The following is a 22,484-nucleotide window of genomic DNA, read 5'->3' as shown; positions in this document are numbered from 1 at the left end:
AAGGCAAAACAGCCTCAGTTGTATTTGCATTATTATTTCTGAGTGTTACTTTTAAAGGGTAAACCATTAAAAAGTGCACATAGTTTGCAGGAGTCCAGGAAAATTATTCCAAATATTCATTGATTTGAAGTTCCTGAAGCAGGTAAATCTTGAAGAGTTTATGTAACAATATTTAGAATATACAACATTTCTATTTGGGAATGTTTAAGTCCACAGAATTTATTTTCTTTATGTTGAGAAGTATTGTAAGAGCTGTCAGGTAACTCAGATGGAAATTTGACAGACCTTAGCTGTAATTCAAATTATTAGTACAGTTTTGGTCATTAGTGGAACATAATATTTTATTGGGACATTTTTTAGTGAGTGATTAACCCATTGACTCCTGGGGATTCCCCACTGACAAGTAAAATCGTCTGGTGTTAGACAGAGTAAAATGCTAAGTATGGCCGGTTTAGGGGTGAAAGAGTTAAAGTGCTATTGTTAGTTTGACTTTCTTTTTCTTCATTTGAACCAAAACAAGTGATTAATCATCACCTCCACTATGCTTTGCTTTGCGTTGCTTTGGCTTTTAGAACAAAGTATCAAAGTTGAAGCTGGTGGCTCGAGGAGTAAACTATGAAGACTATAATGGTATTTGAGTATATATTGTAGAACAAATTTGCCTATATCATTAAATCTATGGGAATCCAAACATGAGGGTGCAGTTTGCTCAGGAGGGGTTTTCCCTATAAAAATGGCAGGCCACTTATTGGACCCTTAAAGGTAACAGAACCTTGTTTTGTGGACGTAGGCTAAAGAAGTCTGACCCCTTAGAGGAACCAGTTCTAAAGTGACAAATGACTGGCAAATAACTTTTACTTATGAATTATTCATGAGTAAAAGTTATTTGCTTGTGTACCAAATTGTCTTACAGTTCCAGTCATTTTTCAGATTGATAGCCTTAAATGTACTGCAGCAACTCTGCCAGCTGTTTGGTCTCAGCATCATAGGCAGTACAAATCCACATTTTTTTCTCCAAAAAGGACCAAAAAGAACCCCTGTCATTTTCGTAAGGGAGCCCCCCTTGGGGCAGTTTGTTTACTTCACCACCATTGTTTAATACTATCCGGGGACTAAATCAAGAATGGAAATAGATTACAGTTTGAAAAAATATTCCACTTTTTTTTTACTTCTTACACTTACTGCATTCAACTTTAATTTATTCATCCTTGGAAATGGTAGGAATGATTAGTATTCTTTAAAGCAATTGCTAAAAATTCATTGCACCTAATGTTGAAATATTTTTTCCATATGGAAAGGAAACAGCAGTTATTTCTGTGAAAGCCTTCTCCAGAAAACTCCAACATGGGATTACGCCCCTTTCAAATGTAGCTTTGTATGCTTTTGCTTGATGACTTTGAACAATTATTACATAAATATGAAGTTATGGAGTTTTTTAAAATTATTGAAACCACTGTGTTGCAACCAGAGTCCACAAAGAGAGGTTATATAATCTATTGCACTCGAAGTATTTAGTAGGCCAGCATGAAATTTGTTTTGGATAATAGCACTGAATCACCTTCAACAAGTTTTCTAAACTTTGAAGATACCTAATTTTATATCCTCCTGTTGTTTTATTGCTGGAAGATAAAACCAATTCTTGATTAATTATTTTTGTTGTCACATTAACCCACTACAATGTGTTGAAAGTGTATTATTAGCTGTAGTAATATTTTGTTACAGTAAAATCCCCCCTGCTAGTGAGCTGGATTTCTGAATCAAATTTTCAACTTGGAATACCGGTATTGTTGTTTTGGCTATTCAGAGTTAACCTAATCTATGTTTATTTCTATAATTTGGAGGGAAGGAAACGATTGGCATTTGCTTGAAATGACTACAGCAAAATATAATTGCAACTAAAAGGTTTCCTTCTACTGTACCCAATATGAGGTGCTTATATGGCATGTTATGTATGACATTGGTGCTAAATTCACTTTAAAATTTATATTTGAACGACTGAAATATATTTCTAACTTTTCAGGGACGTCATGCATTTCTTTTTTTTCCCCGTCTTAAAAAATTTGCCTTCATGGACCACTTGAATGGCCATTTTAACAACTTAATTTGGAAGAAAAATGCAAAAATCTTAACATTTTCTGCTAGATGCGGGCCCCCGCGGAAACAGTGTGCAAATATTTAGTCGAAAGAGAAACCATTTGGAAATTTAGTGATATATTTTTTGCTCCACTTTTTAAAAGATAAACGCATGAATTGAAATCAAGATGGTACTCCATTAGCCGGTAAGCTCCACAAACAAATATCCACTCAAACACTGTCACAGCAACCTGGACTCGCGTTGACCTTGAAAAGTGCGTACTAAGCACTTTAAAACCAGGTCTTAATAATGAACTCACTTTGTTAAACTTCTCGATCGTTTCATTATTAAGATTTTTTCAACGAAGAGAGACTCGTAACGTTGAATACGCTTGACGACATGGGCAGAAGAAAATTTACTCTCCATCGGAAAAAAAAAATGTCCGGAGAGAAGGACATCCCAATGTCAAGGACACTTTTTTCTAACCCAACTGCAAACAATGGCGGGGTTTATCCGTTAAACCCTGCCAGTTTTTGCGTGTCAATAAAACCCATTCTGATACGCCTTGTTCTCCAAAGCGTTTCGACAAGTAGGACCGAAATGGCCCTGTAATTCTCTTGTTCAATCCTATGGGAATATGTTTGCATTTTTGTAGGGATAATTATTCAAATTTCGATTTGTTTCGACATACCATAAAAAGTTACAGTTGCGGTCCAATGACCAACATGTCCAACTCCAATAAAAGCCAACGACCAACGAGGTGTCTCCCGATGTTTCAAATTTCCCTTTATTTCTCTTCTCCCCAGCTTTTCTTATCGTGAATATTTATGCAGAAAAGTAATGGCCACATTAAAAGATCAAAAAAATTACTCAATAGGAAAATGGCTATTGAACTAAAGTGAAGCGAAGGCCCTTTTGCAACCTCAAATTCTCCACATTGTTTCGGTAGTAGTCAGTGCGATTGATAAATCGTTATGTTTTGTGCCTCTCGGCAATGACACATTGGTAAGAGCAAGAGGTTTCTGACTTCCATGCTAGACCTTTTTTTTTATCAGAGTCGGCAGAAAATTTCGATAAGAGAACCATCGGGTCCCTTGGAGAGGAAACGGAGAACAGACAACAGTCAATTTTATTTCATTCAGCTCGGTATTACAGAGGATGAGATTTTCTCCCGGTTAGCCATTATCATGCGCAATCAAGAAACGGTTACCGCGGGCAATGAAAAACAAACCGCACCGGAAGTGTTTTTTACTGCCTGTTTTTCGCCAGTTCCGTCAAGCGGTGTTGTTACTAGAGTATATGCGCAGGTCTGCTAAAAAAACATGAGGCAAGATGGCGGTCAACTTCAACCTCTATGCGGGTGGGTTGTTTAAAATCTTACTGGAATTTATGTCTATTGTGTCTTTAAAGCTCCGTACATTTTTCGGGCCCGAAAAGTCAAACGGAAAACAGGCACTAAACCTGGGGTAAAGCGGGGTTGATCGGGGATTCAATGAGCTCTAAAGAGAGCTCCCGATCAACGCGTTGCATTTTTTGCACGGACGGCATATTGGAGTTCTGTGAAGAATGCGCGCGTATTGAAACTTTATCGAATTGTTTGTTGCAACTGACGCAAAGCGTTACTTGAAGTGAGACTTTTAAATGATACAGTTTAGCACCTCAATTACAATGCCTGATAGCATCGATTGTTTGCGGAGGCGGAGCTTAGCATATATTAATGTTCGGCCGGGAAATTCAAAACAGTTTCGTTCTATTGTTCTTCTTGTTTCCGAAGAGCAGGAAGGCAAGAAGGTCAGCTGGGGTGTTCGAAAGTTGAATGGAACGACCGCTTGTAACCCTCATTTTCCGTTAAAACTTGGCATGAAACTTCCTTGAACAACAAATATTCAAAGCCATATGATAACCGTTATAAAGGGACACTTAAAAGGGAGAAAAGTCCAGCTCCAAATGTTTCCTCTTACAGTATTTTCCCTAAAATAGACCAAATTCAGAGAAGAAAAACGACTAAATTCGCGATTCGTAAGATCTTGAAAATTGTCTCATTTAATCCATCAATATCTCATCTACAAAAGCCGTATGATAACCACCACGAAACACAAGTACGAAGCAGGCAATCTCTAAAAACGTATGCGTCTTCGGCCTTTTTGTGGTCATTTTCTTTATTGTTTAGCTATCGAGCAACCAGATCGAATTTGAATTTTCGCGCTGACTGTGGAATTAAGTCCCGGATTTGCCGCGGCATTCTGAAGAGTTGTGGTCACCCTTTAAAACTCCTACGACATCAATGCAGTCCTTGCAGTCCAAACAGATTGAGCCTGGTGCCCGCCTCGCCCGTTTGGCAGGGGAGGCGAGGAGACGGCTGACACTTCAGACTAGTAAAATATACTCTGGTCGTAGATGTAATTGGTCAACAAAGTCATGATGTTATTGGTCGACTCTCGGTTAAGCCTGATGCGACTGGTTGTGAAGACTGTTAGCAGTCGCAACAATCACTGTTTATACTCTTCAAAAACAAACGAACAACACTGCATGAAGACACAACTGAAAACTGGCGCGACTATAACGTGCTCAATATATATACCGAACATATGACAAAGTCAGGCCAAAGCGGTTACAATTCTCTCCCTAGGGTAAGATCAAACGTCAGCTTGTAAAGGCGCCTGTGGCTGCCACTATCAGTCTATACTTGATGTCACCCAACCAACGCATGTATGCCAAAGGAGGACAAACCACATTACCGGGGTCTCCCCGCTACTCTTTAAGAACATTGTGTGGGCTCTGTAACCGTCCCACAATGTTGATTAACAGGAAAGGTTGTGGGACGGTCCCTACGGGTTATAGTCCTTATCCGAGAAGACTTGATAGTCTACCCATTTGCAGATTTCATTATCTAAAAGGCAGCACTTTATCCTCAGCTATTTTAAGACCCTGTGTATTGGTCCGGCCGGAGTCAATACCGGCCCGGTGCTTTTGAAACCAATTGAGCCACCAGTGCATGCGCGGTGCTTAAGATAAAAAACGACACAAGGCAGACACCAGCTAGATCAGGACAAGAGAGAATTAGGTAAGAGTGTTCCTATGTCCCTGATGTGCTCCCCAGCACAGTCGCAAATGAGTCTATTTTTAAAATACCCGTTCCTGCCAAAATTAGTTGTCATGTCCCTGGGAAAAAAATGGCAGAAGCAGACATGTACACGCGTGACACTCTTCTCACGATTAGTTAAAGAGGCGGCCCAGTCTTTGTTTGTTTTCACCCGTAAAGTAGATTTGTTACTCTTACCTAATTCACTCTTGGTCAGGAATAACACCTCTTCCCGTCCCTTCCCGTCCCCCTACAAGCGACTTATCGACAACATCAACAACAGGCAAACAAACGACTGGCGGACTTATTTTAATAACACTGAGTAATTCACCATATTACAGCGCGTTACTCGCGCTCGTGTTTAACATTAAGAATTTGTCATTACGTTGCTTATTCGAGAAATTCGTACTTTGAACCGTTGCCAACTGTGCGGGCCAATTGCATTGCACAAAAATTGAGTTGTAATATTCGGGGATCATGATCGAAGAATATTGAAAGAGCTTGGAACATGTAGTTTCTTTGTCGCAGCATGCCGACCAATTTTACCAACAATACGCTTTCAGCCATTAGACTAAGACAAAAATTTGGTTTTATCAACGGAGTTGATAATGTAAATTGGCCACCGTACAGAGATTCTAAAAGCTGACGTTTCGAGCGTTAGCCCTTCGTCGGAGCGAATCGAGGGATTATGGGTTACGTGTAGTTTTTATAGTAGAGTAGGAGCTACGCTATTGGTGGTAACATGGCAACGTGAAAAATAGGAATATATTAGTTAAATGAAAAGCGTTCGTTAATACCGTGAGGATTAAGGGTGCCGATTTGAAAGATGAATTTTTGTTCCAGATTCTTGCGGCTTTCCGTCGTACCTAGATGTAGGGAAAGGCCGCAGATAGCCATGTGTTTTTTGGAGTGGTTAGGCAGATTAAAATGGCGAGCGACTGGCTTGGATGCATCCTTGTCATTCTTCTCAACATCGCGAAGGTGTTCGCGGAATCGGAATTTTTGTATACTACTTCCCCACCGACGCAGCACCACAGTTTCTTTAGAAACTACCCCTTCATTAGACTAAGACAGATCACTGTTTAGAGGTCTTCACAGCCAATGACAGCAGGCTTAGCTGACAGTCACAACTTCGTTGACCAATCACATCTACGATCAGAATATTTATACCATCTACTGACGTTACACAAATTATTTAACTCTGAAGGTTACCTCCGCTCAGGTTGTCGAAACGGCAGTCAATGTACTTCTCTTAGTTACGAGAAAGAAAAAATTGGATGTCGACACTGATAATTTTCTTGCCGCCAGAATCTTCTCCGAAGCTCTCCTTTCGCAAGGGAAAGACTACTTGCTAACTACTAATACCAGGCTCTGCTTATCAGCTGTACACACTACAGGGACAAACAGATCGAGTGGGGTAAAATGGGTTCTTTGCAGCTGGCGATCACATGGTACAATAACTGCTATACTGGAGAGCACACTGCCTACTGCGGCATCTAAAACAAATAAAATTTAAATGACGTTGCATGGTTTTAGATGTCCCAGTGCGCAATGGCTGTTTTTGTATCATGTGATCGCCAGCTGCAAAGAAAACAAAGTTGTTAACAAAGCTGTCTGAAACACAGATTCAGCTAAGCAACAAAGAGACAAAATAATTCTAGGACATTTGTTGAAAAACTGGATTGGTAGTTCGCGGTTACCAAACTTACCGTTTGCAGGGTTGGCATTGGTGCTGGGCTGAATTTTGAAGCGAGCTCTGAAAAAGCGAATATTTAAAGCTAAACTTTCACTAAATTAAACAAAAACTGCTTGCTATAAAATAGGCACAATGGTTTTGTTTTAAAAATACTGGAAAGGACAAAAACAGGAATGTTGTACCAGGGAAACTAAATTGTCTGAAAGATGAATTGCGTCAGTCTTTTCAAACGGCATTCCCGCTCCTCCTTCCCCTTAAAAATATCAGGAGCATTAACAAGTTATTTTATGGTTCCGTGATGACTTAAGAGGACTTTCGCAACCTGGGGTAATCCTCTGTCCCAGAATAAGCACGCTTTTTTGCAGTCTTGTGGTTTCGTTTTACAAATGTTTATTGAAAGTGCTCATGCCTTCTGTTAAAGCATTATTTACGTTTAATCTTCTCTCTTGAATGGACCTCTATCCCTCATTGAGTATTGTATGTCACTTGCTGTCAACGTGAAACTGCATGGCCGAAAAATTGGGCAGCGCGGAAATGATTAATATCGCGGAAATGATTAATATCCAACGTGAAACTGCATGGCCGAAAAATTGGGCAGCGCGGAAATGATTAATATCCATTACCTCGGATAATGTAATTCTTGCTTTCTGATTGGTTCACTGAATCTCGGTTATCAGCAATTATAAATGCGTTTGACCTCATATGGAAATAAATTCGGCAAATATCTCTCAGCATTAACGGTTTAGCGCTGGGAATTCGCGTCACTTTCCGGTCGTTTCTTCAACTAAAATAAAACTTAGCAAAACCGCAGGTTGAGAATTTAATAAAACAATAATTCCATTCGGCCTTGTTGGATACGAGATTGGTAATAGCCAACTCGGCGCTACGCGCTTCGTTGGCTATTTACCATCTCGTATCCAACGCGGGCTCATGGAATAATTGTTAATTAGTATAATTTTCAGTGGTGAATGTAATAGTTCGGTGTTTTATTCACCGCCCTATTCGGTGAATATAACGTTTTGGAGGCGCGGCTGCTAACCTAAGCAAGTACTTTTCGTTTCTTTTTTTAATCGTGTTTTAGCACTTTGTTTTGCACTTTCTTGATATTTACCGCTGAAAATTATACTAAAACAGTTATTCGCCTCAGGTTCACTGAATACTGGGGAATAGTTACCACGACAACGTCTCGGTAAATATTATACACTTAAAGTGCCCCTAACCCTTCAAGTTATATTTTTGTGGTAGATTTTGACATCTTTCAAGAGCTTGTTTTCGAAAAAAAATTTCAAAAATATTGAATCCGGGCTTTTTTTACGAGCGCTGAAAGTGGAGGTGGTCTTGACTATTTTTTCACCTATCGTTCGCATCAGTCCCCCACTCGGCCAAAGTATCGAGCGTGACGTAAAAAAAGGACATCGTGCAAGCTTGAGTTGTTGGGATGTGTGAAGATTAGCGGAGAACACAGAGAAAATGGTTGAAAAGTTCGTGGTTTATGGATGCAGCAACCTAACAATAAACAGAAGGGAATCGGCATGCATAAGATTCCTTCTGATAGCGATCTGACGGCTGAAGTTCACTGGTTTCGTCTGCTAGCCGCTTCGTAAGAACTTCTTGCTTGTTTTTTTCTTCTTTTTGTTGTCTTTAATTTTTGAGCCATTCTTCATCAGTGAGAGGCTCGTCCATACAGGCTTGCAATTCGCTGTCTGATTCTTTGTCGGCAGTCGAACTTTCTGATAAAAGTTCTTGATTTTCTCGTTGCTCCGTCTCTATTTCTTGAAAATCCAGGCATTCCGAATCGTCCGAAAGATACTCTTCCGTACTTGAGTCGGAAAACTCTTTGGAAGAGGACATATTTTCAGACCAATTGTAAGTTTTCACAAATAATCTTCGAACTCGCACTCTTATGTTATGGAATGGTGTCCTTTTCTTACGTCACAGCTAAAAAAAAGTGTTAGATATCAGACGCGACACCGCGGCAAAATGAGTGCGCATGCTTCGCTTCTAAGACATTTGATTCATTTGATTAGAGCTTTTGAGCTCTTTGCTTTTGAGTTTATTCGGCGGTGAAGGAAAAGTTCTATTGGACCTTTTGATGATCAAGATCTCACGCTCAACATGGACTCGACAGAAAAACTAAACAGTAGTTCCGAGTTGTTTCCAACGAGAAAGTCAAAAGAGGTAAGCTTATTTTAGGCATGAAATATATTTATTTGTTTATGTCGTTTCCATGGAAGTTATCTTTGCCAAACCATGTTTGCTCGTGTTTCGGTCTCACCGTTGAAGACCTAAAAGTTGTAATTTTAAACTGACAACATTTTTCGTTTAATGTTTTTCGCTTAAGGGCAATTCCTCTAAAAACGCTAAGGGTTTTGACACAACAGAAGTTTTAACCTCTAACATGTGATACGAGAGCCATGGATTTTTCTGTGACCTGGTTCTCCACAGCAAGAGCAATGGTTTGTATGGTAGGTGGTGATGCTCTTTCCTTTCCAGCTCTTTGTTGCTTTGCAGGACACACTAGGTTGTGGTATGATTAAATTTAATTGATCTCTAGATTTCTGTTGATTTCATTGTCCCAGTCATCTGACCTGAAGAAATCTTGTGTTGATATCTGGCTGGCTGTCATTTTGACTGTCATTACTTTCAAGATGTGAGCAACTGTTTTTACCTGCATTGTTAGACAAAACCTCTTATTAAGGGAGACAGTTCAGTTGTTTAGTTTTTTTATAAAGGGATCTTTACAAATAGGGCACAGATTTCCATGTTTTTTTCAAGTATCTTAAGTGACATCTGTGCATGAAAATGACCAAGAAATAATAATATTATTGCTTTACTTTGATCAGTTTCCTGTTGTTTCTTAAACATGTCATTTATTCTTATTTCAGTGCTTTCTTCCTAGTGTGTGTGTGTGCTGATCTGGTCAAACCATGCATGGCAAGCAACGTTCCAGATTGTTTTCAGAGATTGCGATGAGGATTTCAGCATTGAATATTTTATTGGTTTTGTGATGAAAAAAGCCAGGGTTGTTATTTATCTCTCATTTTTTCCTGCATGAGATCCTGCATGATGACAACAGTATTACTGCAAATTAAACATCACAGATGTGAGCACGTCAGTGATTAATACAAGATGGTTTCCAAACAGCTCTTCAAAATTGTCTAGAAAAGGGACGATAATTATTTACTTGCCACACCTTTTAAGTCAATGTTTGAACAAGCAAATATAATTTGGTTTTTTAATTCAAGTAAACTGTCTTACTTTCATTTAAAGACAGCTGTATGTTATTCTAGTCTTTCTCTTGCTGAGCATGGGTTTGGATATTAACTTCTGAGAATGCTCCTACTTGTAATAGTCTTAATAATGAATATACAGTACTTACAACAATAAAATTAGAGAGATATTTGAGTTACTGTATATTGTGTTTTGTGGTAACACATACCATAGTAGTTGTTGTGGTTGGTGTTGTTGAAAAGGAATCAGATAGAGTCATTGTGGGTCCAGATAGAGCCATTGTGGGTCTATCATTGGGTAGTGAAACTGGATCAGTTGTGCACAATAAAATGTTAGAGTATGAAGCAGAATGCCTTTTGTCTTGCTGGATGTATGATTACATTCCTCTCTCAGTATCTTTACACAAAATTTAGGCTGGATTTTTGCTGGTGCAATGCATGCAAAAGTGAAATCAGTATTTTCCAAACACATGCAGGTGAATGGTTTCATTATCATGATTCTCATGTCTCCCCACCCTCATCCCAGTAAGGCTCTACAAGGTGATCGACAAAGCTGGATAAAAAAATTACAGTTACCAGCCAGCTGCAGGAAAAATACTGAAAAAATATTTTCAACGATGGACCACTGCCAAACTCCAAGTAAAAGGGAAACATCAAGTAGCATTGGAGTCAAATTTATACTTAGTTTCAAAACTTTTTTGCGGTCCTCTCTTAAAATTAAGACTTATTTTCTTTATTTTATTGCCTCGCTCATGTAAAAGTAACTAGTGTTGTAAAATATGAGAATGGAGGGCAGGTAAGTGACTTATCCAAGTTGCCGAATGAGTGGGATGCGGGCATGAAAAGAACTTAAGCTTATTTCTCACTTTAAAATGATTCCAATGAAACAAACAGAGGAGCCATCTTCGCAGAAGGAATTATCATTCTGCCCTTGCAAAGATGTTTAGCCGGCGTTTTCCTTCTCAGTGCACAGTTTTCCCCCCAGAGGTTTACCAACGCAGAGACCATCGCGACCAATAAAATTACGAACTTCGTACTTTTGCTCTAGCGCTCGAATGCAAGGTAAAATTCTCCTGGTTTGAAGTATAGTTTTTTGGTTTGAAAAGACACATGGAAGATTAGTCTTTCAGGAAGCTCTCTTCAAAATTTAAACCTTATCAAAGTAGTGTTGTCCTTATCATCGCAAAATGAAAACAAACACAGAGAATTTAAATTGCCGCCATTTTGCCGCGCTGTTGTTTCTATTGCAAATTTAATTGGTACCAGTCCCTCGCGCGTGGAAACGATTCGCGCGTGGCTCAAGCCTGCGCACTCATTTTGCCGCGGTGTCATCAGACGCTTCTCATTGGCTTGTTCCTAAGGAGCCCACGAGAGAATAATTTGTCCAGCGGGGCTTATAGAGCGCAGAAAATTACAAATTTTACTAACTTCAAGCGCTCGTAAAAAAATAAGGGTTCAACATTTGTGAAAATTTTTTCCGAAAATGAGTTCTTGAAAGATGTCAAAATCTACCCCCAAAAAAGTAAGTTGAAGGGTTAGGGGCACTTTAATGTATGGTCCCGAGGGAAACAGTTCATTTCCGAGGGAAACATCAGGACTAGAGGGAAAACAAAACTAACTAGTTTCTGGAGGGACCGTATATTAAGTGCTTTCTTATATAGTTAGACTTTTCCTTCAACAATCGTAGGTCCGGATACATTTGAGTTTGACCAAGAGCTCGTGACCGAGAATCAACCGATCACAGTGCTCGTTTTGTTGAGTGAAAGTCTAGGTACATAACAATCATCAATATTTATTTCGCCCTCGGCGAATAATTGTTAATTAGTATAACTTGAGAGCTGAAGAAAGAGTTTCCAGCAATTTGATTGGCAGAGAGATTCCTTATATGACGCTATTTTCACCGCGCTAGGCGGTGAATGTAAAGCAAAACAAAATGGCTGCCAGTAGCCGGCCGACGAGGACATCTCGGAAATAAAGGCAACGCAAAATGCAACCAAGTATGGTATTAAACTTTTCAAATGTAAGTCAGCCTTCTCCCAGAGCTAGCATCAACATAGCCTGCTTGGGCGTCTGATACGTGTTTCGTGAAGTAGCACAATAGAGTCGTAATTAATTTGCAAAGTTTTATTTAGTAATTGTCGGCAAGGAAACAAGAACGGAAGCCATTACGAGAAAACAAACTTGTTGTCAATCAGGGTGGCCTTAAAACTGATTTGCTAAACAAACTATCGATTTCTTTGTTGTTCAGCTCTGAAATTATACTAAAATAATTATTTGCCCCAGGCTCAGTAAATATTGGCAAATAATTGCTAAATATATGCAACTACAGATAGTTTTCAACCACGTGATGAGACGGACATGCTCGTGCACAAAACAATAGCAAATTATGACTCATGTTTTGCATTAAATGCGAGTCAAATTCCCCAAAAACTTTTTTCTCTGTTGTTCTGTGCTCCAACATGGCTACTGTGACGTCAGGGGAAAACCATATATAGATATTTAAGGTGTAATGCGTCCGTGGGAAGGATGAAAAACTAGTTGCCTAGCGACGTGGGAAAGAACAACCGAAAAATCAGAGTCCAAGGCAGGATTCAAAACTGCGACCTCCCAAACTCTGTTCGGATGCTCCACCCAGTGCACTGAGCTACTGGAACTTCGACCTAGTTCCCAAGCCCCTAGTTTCCCTTGGGGAGCTACTGAGGTTAACCTGCAATCAGAGAAAACCGTTGGGAAGGTTAGCACTTTTGACGTCTTCTTTGCATTTCTCCCCACCCCCCCTTATTCAATGTTGTACAAAACTGAAGGGTTTTTCCTTCTTCTTCCCCCTTCGCCCAATTCAATGTTCGAAGATAACACAACAATTTCCCATTAATTAAAACTATTTCTTTTGCGCTTTAACCGAAGCGGGGTTGAAATACAGCTCTTCCCGACTACTTTTTGTCTATGATAAATACCACGAGAGTTGTAAGGGTTCAAAGCAGATTTCCTACTCTCATACAATCATAGACAAAACCGTTGGAAAGGTTAGGGCTTTTGACGTCTTCTTTGCTTCTCTACCCACCCCACCCCCCCCCCCTCCTTATTCAATGATTGTATTTTCCCGGGAGTTCTAGGAGTTCAATGATGGCGGTGGAGCATCCGACCAGTGTTGCCCAGGTCTTAGGTTCGAATTAAAAACTGAACGACGGATATGAGATTTCCAACATTTTCATTGGCTCGCCGGACACAGGCTATCAGTTCATATACCTGGTTACCTAATACGGTCAAGGAACGCGTCAGCAATAAAGCGTGCTGAAAACATTTTTGCAGCTCTGAAAAATATGACCGACAAAAGCCGTTTTGGACGGAAATAGACCGAGGCAGAAATCAATATACTTCAGTCGACAATACTACCCCCAGAAACACCATGGAGTTTTTAATAAAACAATTGCTCTACTTGGGCGCCTCGTTGGTTTTCTGTCACTTCCTATCCAGCGCGCCCTCGTAGAATAATTGTTAAATATCAATTCTGTTATTCTTAGATCGCGGTGGTCTTTCATTAAAAAAAATTGAACTCTAAGGAAATATTGGAACTTACCTGAGAAAATAGCTACCGCCAAGACACAAACCACAATGAGGAATATGAGCTTGGTAATTTGTACACCAAGCAAGCGCATTTTTTTTCGGGATCAAGTTGAAAGAGAACAATAAGATACTTGCTGTCGGAGTGTACACAGTGCATACACAAAGCCAACAGGGCTTTCAAGTCCCAAAGGATTTTCGTGCCCTGAAAAAGGCAAAATGAGCAATATTCAGGAAAACTTGCCTAGCACACACGTCAGCGTATACATCATTTTGCCTAAGAGCATAAAAACATTTTGTTATCAATAAAAGATGTGGGTCCCCGAATTTGTTTTTGAGATATGAGCAACTAAAGCCAAATATAGGGTGTTTTTGCTGGGCTTTCAGGTTGCCAAGGTAACCTTTCAACAATGACCGCCTCTTATTCGGCAATAATCGGTGTTTCATATGGTAAAATAACATTGCTGTTACCTGATACAGTCTGTAGTGTCAGTCTTTCTGAAGAGTTTCTCTTCAACGTGTTAAAGCTGGTTAGAGCCTCCTTAAATGGAATTCAAGCTTTCCAAGCTGTTAGTTAGAGTTGACCATTGTCAAGCTGGTGATTCACAGGGAGATAGACTAATTATCGAGTTAGGATTTCGTGTTGGATTTTCGAGTTGGAATTCGAGTTGGATTTTCGACTGAGTTGGCCAGGGTAAAATGAAGACTGCAGACCAGGGGTACAATGCAGACTAAGGTTATAATGTAACGGTTGAAAAAGCAAGCCAAAAGCCTTTAGAAGTGCTAACACCTTGGCCAGGAACGCTTTTCACTCAACTGTGGTAAACTATCTACAAGTGCTCTCGCGGGATGGAGTACAGGCCTCGGGACCAAATCCTTCAGATCAATCTCCTCAGAGATCGGTTTTTTATACACCAAAGATCATGGTATCAAACGTAACGTCTCTTGTACCAAAGTTAGTGGAAGTGCAAGAATTTCTCCTTCGTACTCAAGTTGATCTCGCCTTTATTACCGAAACGTGGCTGAAAACAACCATCGCAAACACCGTTGTAGATATTCCTGGTTATTCCATCATTCGGGGAGATCGAATGTCGAACGATCATGGCGGAGTTTGCCTCTATATTAAAGAAAACGGTTCCACATTCAAACAACTTCAAGAATTGTCCTGTTGTGACGATCACGAAGTCTTGTGGGTACAATTACGGCCAAACCGCCTGCCAAGAGGTTTCTCATCCCTTATTGTTGCTGTAGTTTACCATCCTCACTGGGCTGAGACCGAGAACTCCTCTATGCGCGAGCATTTGTTCAGGTCCTCTCTTTTGCTGAGTCGAAATTTCCCAACTGTGCACTTATTGTTGCGGGTGACTTTAATCGCCTCGACATTAAATCATTGAAGAAGCACTTTCGTCTTAAGCAAATCGTTAAAAAGCCAACCAGAAAGGACGCAATCCTCGACTTGATACTGACCAACCTACATGATTTCTATGATGATCCACGTCATTTTCCGCCGTTCAGTCTTTCAGACCATAATACCCTAGCAGCAGAACCAAGGACTCGTGTTAGCAGTCGCTCAACAAAGTATGTATTCAAGCGTGATATGCGAGGAAGCCGCAAAGCCGAAATGGGAAGATTCTTAAGCAGTATGGATTGGCCTAGTCTGTTTACCTCCTTTGAAAGCTGCGAAGACATGCTAAGCATGTTCTGTGAAACAGTCCACGCGGGTCTTGACCTTCTCATACCAGTCAAGAAAGTTCGCGTTTGTTCATCTGACGCCCCGTGGATGACACAGCATTTAAAATCACTAATTCTGAAAAGACAAAAAGCTTTCCATAATAAGGGCCCCAAATCAGTGCAATACAAGCTGTACAGGAACGTTGTAAACCGCGAGAGGAAAGTATGTAAAGCAAATTTCTACAAGCTTAAAGTTGAGAATATGAAGGAGAAAAACCCAAGGGTGTGGTGGAAAGAAGTTAAAAGACTACGCGGAGCCCAGCAACATTCAAGCGATCTGATCAGTCAAATTCATGCTCATGATGTTCAAGAACTTTCTCCAAATGACCTGGCGAACGCAATCAACGATGCCTTTTTAGAACTCCTACAAGAGTATCGTCTGCACCAGCCGCGGACTCGTCTACCCACTGACGAAATCTCATCGAAATTCCCTGATACATCGGAGCTCCGTATACACAAGTTGTTGTCGAAACTCAATCCATCAAAGGCAAGCGGTCCTGATGATATACCTAATTGGTTACTACGTGAATACGCTGACCTCCTCGTTTATCCAGTTAGTAAGATAATAAGTGCCTCTTTCTTTGAACAACGTCTACCTCACATGTGGAAACTTGCCAATGTGTCACCATTACAGAAGAAGAAACCAGTAAATGACTTAAAGAAAGATTCAAGACCCATCTCTTTAATTTCATGTCTATCGAAAATTGCTCAAGATTGTATCGTGGCCGATTATGTGAAGCCGGCTGTCTTAAAAGTTCTCGATCCAAATCAGTATGGTGTTATTCCTAAGTCATCAACAACTCAAGCTTTAATACACATGGTACACAACTGGGCGATGGGAGCTGATGGAAATGGTGCAACAGCTAGAGTGATACTTTTCGACTACCGAAAAGCTTTTGATCTCATAGACCACTCGATCTTGGTAGGCAAGCTGGGTAGATTAGATTTACCGAATAACATCATCAATTGGATTATCGACTTTCTATCTGACCGTTCTCAGCGAATCAAATTATCTGAAGGCTGCTTCTCTGAGTGGGCACCTGTGCCATCGGGGGTCCCTCAGGGAACTAAACTTGGTCCATGGTTGTTCCTTGTCCTGATCAACGACTTGGAAATCAGCTCTTTAAATGCTCAGCTATGGAAATATGTTGATGACACGACAATATCTGAGATTGTTGCCAAAGGTAATTTAAGCAAGTCACAACTTATTACCAATCAAGTTATCCAGTGGTCTATCGACAACAGAGTTCAACTCAACAGCGACAAATGTAAAGAGCTGCGAATTTCTTTCGCCAAGAAATCACCGGAGTTCAACCCTATCCTTATCAACGGAGAGGAATTAGAAATCGTTCAAAGTGCAAAGTTGCTTGGCGTAACAATATCACATAATCTTTCGTGGAACAATCATATTATCGAGATAGTCAAAAAAGCAGCCAAGCGTTTGTATTTTCTGGTACAGCTAAAAAGGGCAAAAGTGCCCTTTACTGACCTTCTGCTATTCTATACCACATGTGTTAGATCCATCCTAACTTACGCAGTACCTGTGTTCCACAATGCACTACCAAAGTATTTGAAAATCGAACTGGAGCGCATCCAGAAAAGAGAATTGGCAATCATCTGCCCTAGTATAGCGTACAACGATGCTCTATATTTTCTTGGTATTCCAGAGATTACTACTTATAATGAAGCTATCTGCGATAAGATGTTCGACGCCATAGTAAAAGTCAGTGATAACCGTTTAAATAAGCTGCTCCCTCCCAAGAACAATTCAATACTTTCTCTTAGGCATAACAGATATTTTTCTATACCAAAGTGGAAAACCGACCGTTTCAAAAATACATTTATTATAACCTCCAGTCTTAACAGAAACAATGAACATTGACTTTAACATTGATATTTTAATTGGATTTATAAGCAATACAATTTATACTTAGTTTTGTAATTTTATCTATTCTAGTTTTATGAATATGTAATTCAGCCTTCACGGGCTGCCATTTATTCAGTCAATAAACTATCTATCTATCTATCTATCTATCTATCTATCTATCTATCTATCTATCTATCTATCTATCTATCTATCTATCTATCTATCTATCTATCTATCTATCTTGTTTACTTGTACTGACAACACCCCAGAGGGTCGAAAAGCGATCCATTCCCTCTTTATTGATTTCAGCAAAGCCTTCGACATAGTTCCATCCTATCGACCAAACTAAAATCAAGAAATACATTCAAACATCTGTGGCTCTGGATCCAAATCTTCTTGGAAAGTAGATCCCAACAAGTAAAGCTTCCGGGTGTACTATGTCCGGCAGGAGTTCCACAAGGCTCTGTAATATCACCGCTACTATTTAACATTTTTATTGACGACTTTGATGATTTCATTCCAGAGGAACTTCGTGAAGAGGAATGATGTGTAAATATGCAGATGACTGTACCGAGTTTGAATGTATCCCAAAAGGTAGTGAATCTAACCTGCAAATAGTGCTTGACAGTCTGCAGAGCTGGTCTATAGAAACAACATCATGTTGAATCCAACAAAGACGACTGATATGTTGATCTCTTTCCAGAAATCGCCAACTCAACCCGACGCTCTGCATATCAAAGATGTGTATCTAGAAAGAGTACTTAAATTTAAATTACTCGGAGTATGGCACCAAAATAAAATGGGTAGGAGATACCACATTGAACAAACTGTCAAAAAGGCAAATAACAGACTTTACTATCTACGAAAAACCAGAAAAGCAGGTATGCCATTGGAAGTCGGCTTGACCATTTAGTGTTCTAAAATTCCTCCTCTCTTGGAATATGCGTCACCGGTTTGGGGCGGACTGCCCCACTACCTTGCAGATGACCTCCAAAGAGTACAAAACAAGAGTCTGGACATCATTGATGCTGCTAGATCAACCCTATCATCATTAGATGAAAGACGATCACAGTACATAAAACGAGAACTCGAAAGAGCATTGAACAATGCTGAACACCCTAATCAAGTATTTATTGCTACACATGTAAATAGGAACTATAGCCTTAGGTCAAATCCAAAAAAATAATGTAAAAATAACAAGATCAGGAACTAAAAGAATTATGAGTTCATTTATACCTACAGCAACAAGACTAATTCAAAGATAATCATAGTTAAACCTATTAAGTGTACCTTTGAAATCTTAATTCATGCGTTTTGATATATGTTTATTTTACATGTAAATCTACTGTATATTTTTCCGAAGGTCGATAAATAAAGTTATTATTATTATCATTATCACCAATGCACATTGTTTACAACGAAGATGGTGAGCTGAGAATCTGTGCAGATCTCAGAGAGGCGAATAAGGCTGTCATACGAGAAAGGTTTCCGATTCCGCGGATCCAAGATCTGCTCCGTCAACTCAGTGGAGCAAAGATGTTTTCAACATTGGACCCAAGGAAAGCGTATTGGCAAATACTGTTGCCAGAGAAGTCACGAGAGAGTACTTCTTTCATGGCGGCTGGAAAGGTCTACTAGTTTAAAAGGTGGCCATTTGGGTTGGCGGGTTGGCGTCAGCTCCAGAGGCGCATCAAAGAGTTATGAGCATTGTGCATGAAGGACTGGGTGGTGTGATGAACTATACTTTGATGATATCGTTGTGTATGGATCGACCCCAGAAGAACACTGGTGGAACCTACGGACGACGTTGGATACCTCGCGAACCTCGGGGATCAGGCTGAATGCAAAGAAATGTATTATGAGAGTGTCCGAATTGAAATTCCTAGGACATATTATTTCAGCTGATGGGGTTCGACCAGTCCCAGGGAAGGTGAAAGCCATTCTCGAGGCACCTTTTCCATATGATCAAGCTCAATTACGCTCATTTCTCGGTAGCATCACATATTTGTTACAATACGGGGCTCATCTAACAACATTTACTGGCCCCCTAAGGAAGCTGACACAAAAGGGAGTACCGTGGAGGTGGACAACAGCAGAGAAATCAGCTTAGAAAGGAATTAAGGAATTGATAACCGAAAGCCCCGTGTTTAGCCTATACTACTCAATGAAAGCAGAAATCAAATTAGTGGTTGATGCCAGCCCCTGTTTCCTGGGTTGTGTGTGCTTCTTCAAGAAGTAGAGAATCAAATGCGCCCTGTTACTTATGCATCACGAAGCTTAACAGATGGTGGATAAAAGATATGCGGAGATTCAACGTGAAGCCTTAGCTGTACTTTACGGACTTCAAAAGATGCAAACATCCCCTTTTGCTCTAAGCATAACAAATGGAGCTTTTTTCTCCTTTGCTTGTATTGGTCTATACTTAAAATTAAACTCAGTTGCACTTCTCTTAATTCTTACCAAATTTACATGATAAGATAACCACACAACACTGAAAAGTACTAACCTACTCTGATCTGACCTGCATGGACAAGGTAAAACATTCTCAGTGTCGGAACCATCTTATATTAAGCCCTTTATAAATTCTTTTGATAAGACCCAGGATCATGTTTACGTAATTCAATATTTTATATTATTTTATAGGATAAATGATAGTTGCTGGTAACCAAGCCATCATTACGAAACCGGCGTGTTAACAGCGGCCCTAGGGAAGCAGTCAGAGTGAATAGGTGTTTACCTTTCAGTGATTTACATAAAAGATTACGTTGAACTCCATGAAGTTTTTTTAACTCCAGGAATATGGATTTTCTTGATCGAACTGTAAATCGGACCACCAGGTCATTTGGGAAGTTTACCACAGTCTTCGACACTATAACGAGTCGGACGCGGTGTTGCTATCGCTAGCCCAGGCAGATAATGCTGTGCTATTCGAATGGGTGTACTTCAAGGCTCCTTATTATATCTATATATCGGGCCCTTTCTTTTTCGTAATCTTCATAACTTATGATGATTACGAAAAAGAAAGGGCCCGATATGTAGACATTATAAGGAGCCTTGAAGTACACCCGCTCGAATAGCACATCAAGTAGATTCCTTTTTTTTATGACAACTCTCTGTTCTCGGTCGTTTAGATCATCTTTCCCGACACTATTTAAATGTGCATCGTTATACAACTTTTGTGGCAGTATGCCATGCGCCCTTCTGTAAAATGCCTTGGCGAAGACCAGGAAAACAACATCTACGTGCCTGCCTTCATCTGCTGTGGCGCCTTTATCATTGATAGCGTGACACCACTAAGTGGGTAAGCACTCTTAGAGAATCATCCAAGCAGATATACCGCCAACCCAGTTGATTTAGTATCAGTAAGGTCCCTGAGGATATTCTCAGGTGTTCTCACTGAACATTATTTCTGGATGTAGCAACGTCCTGCAGTAGATGAGAATGTTCTGGCTACATCACAAGGAAATTCCAGGAATAGATGTTCTCGCCGAGGAAAAAGAAACCAAGAATTTGGTAAATTTAGCAGAGTTGCCCTTGTTAGCTTACGTAACAATTTCTGGTAATCTCTTCGACTTAACTCTGGTGAGTGGAATGACAATTAATGAAAATTAACTACACTTGAATTTGTCATCACAGGCCATGAATGTAAGATAAGGTGTTTCGTTAGACTATCAAAGTCAGCTGCAGCATATAGCAGCTTAGGATGTATGGTTCAGTAGCCACCTAAACCAACACTTTTGAACTCGTTTTATAGTAATAATATCGAACACATAACCTGCATAAAGGTGCATGTCTTGACATTAGTAAGTCCTATAGCATTCTAGAACTGCTCTAATTAGAAGAGCTCTAAAAAGTGCGTGATTAAATAGAATTTAAAATGGTTGAAATTATAAATAAAAAGTTTTATAGCATTCTAGAACCGCTCTAGTTATGGTTTTATAGCATTCTAGATAAAACGGTCGTAAGTGGAAACTTCTTAAGTTCTAAGTTTAGACGTTCTATGTTCTAACTTCTAGAATGTCTAGAGTTCTAGGATAGCAATACTCCCTAAGTGAGTTCTAGAACGTCTAAACTGCACACTAGGTTTGGTTGGTTTTACTGATCACCATGAATTCTAAGCACTCGTTTTTCAAAAACAAATACTTTTAGGCCTAAGCACTGATTACAATAAAATTCTAAGCACTCATTTTTCAAAAACAAATACTTTAGGCATAAGCACTCTCGTAAAATTTTAGCTTTCAATTTACGGTTCAGTAACTACACTTTTTACGACGTGTAAGAAGATAGCACTCATTTAATATTCTATAACTTTTAGAGGTTTTAGAGCCCCGTATGTAGCGGGTGCACTTTCATGGTCAATCAGTCCGACTCCATTCTTAGGATAAATAAAGCCGAGCTTTTCTTTTCAGCAATTCAGGGTGGCAATTCCTCTTCGAAAATCGATCTTAATTTTAACCTCAACGGTTTCTTGTGAAGTACCCATGCTCAATTCGAAAGTAAAAACAAAACATAGCGTTCGTGATGCTTAAGAAACTTGCATGCGATGTGATTTTATCATTAATAAAGTGTCGGGTGGGCGATATTTCAAAGCTACTAAGACGTTGATTCAAGGTGATTTGTTCTGTTAAAATAAGCCAGAAAGTACGAAGAAGAAATTGCCATCAGTGTTTCGGTAGACATCAACTATGCACAGATAGAAAACTATGCATGATGCATTTTGGCAAGGGCTCTATTATTCCCGTCATGTCAATTAGGTGGCACAATGTTGTTTCCCGGCCAACCAAAACTGCATCACTGAAGTTCATCCTGTATTTAGCATGCTAAGATGCAATTCTGGAACATACTCATGTCAATTACGAGAAGACGTGTAAGGCAATTGCTTGCGTGATATTTCTCTATTGAAGACAGTCTCTTTAGATGACCGACACAAAGGAAGTGTACTGTTATAGTAAGTTCTATGCGTTCTCTTGCCCCAGTTTTCTTCAAATTTTATTTTATCTTCATCTCTGTTAATTTTGTTTTCTTAACGTCTGCCTTGTCATGGTTGAGGTGTAGCAACACAAAGGCATCGAAATGGAAATGGCAAAAATCGCTTCGATGCTTTTCTTTCTTTTTAACGCTTACCATGTGAACACATGTTTACCATAGCCTAAGATAGGTAAAGTTTCCTCTTACCTTTCTGGTAAATCTACTTCATAATATCTGGCTAAAGGTCTTTTCATTGCGCTAACCTCATCATATCT

At 39.7% G+C, this 22,484-nt stretch overlaps 1 protein-coding gene across 2 annotated transcripts in view; it reads right to left on the bottom strand.

The window, feature by feature from the left end:
- LOC137993354 (carbohydrate sulfotransferase 11-like) overlaps positions 1-22,484 on the bottom strand; it is a 30,833-nt gene that overhangs the window by 8,291 nt on the left and 58 nt on the right. For both annotated transcript variants that reach the window (XM_068839142.1, XM_068839141.1), the window contains exons 1-3: positions 22,417-22,484; positions 13,660-13,848; positions 6,866-6,912 (exon numbers count right to left, since the gene is read on the bottom strand). The exon at positions 22,417-22,484 is cut by the window's right edge and continues 58 nt beyond it. In XM_068839142.1, the coding sequence (XP_068695243.1) occupies positions 6,866-6,912; positions 13,660-13,738 (126 nt within the window). In that variant the 5' untranslated portion in view covers positions 13,739-13,848; positions 22,417-22,484. The remainder of the gene's footprint in view (positions 1-6,865; positions 6,913-13,659; positions 13,849-22,416) is intronic.

The sequence above is a fragment of the Montipora foliosa genome, chromosome 2, assembly GCF_036669935.1.
Source record: "Montipora foliosa isolate CH-2021 chromosome 2, ASM3666993v2, whole genome shotgun sequence".
NCBI classification, from domain to species: domain Eukaryota; kingdom Metazoa; phylum Cnidaria; class Anthozoa; order Scleractinia; family Acroporidae; genus Montipora; species Montipora foliosa.
This window is presented reverse-complemented; position numbering and strand designations above follow the sequence as displayed.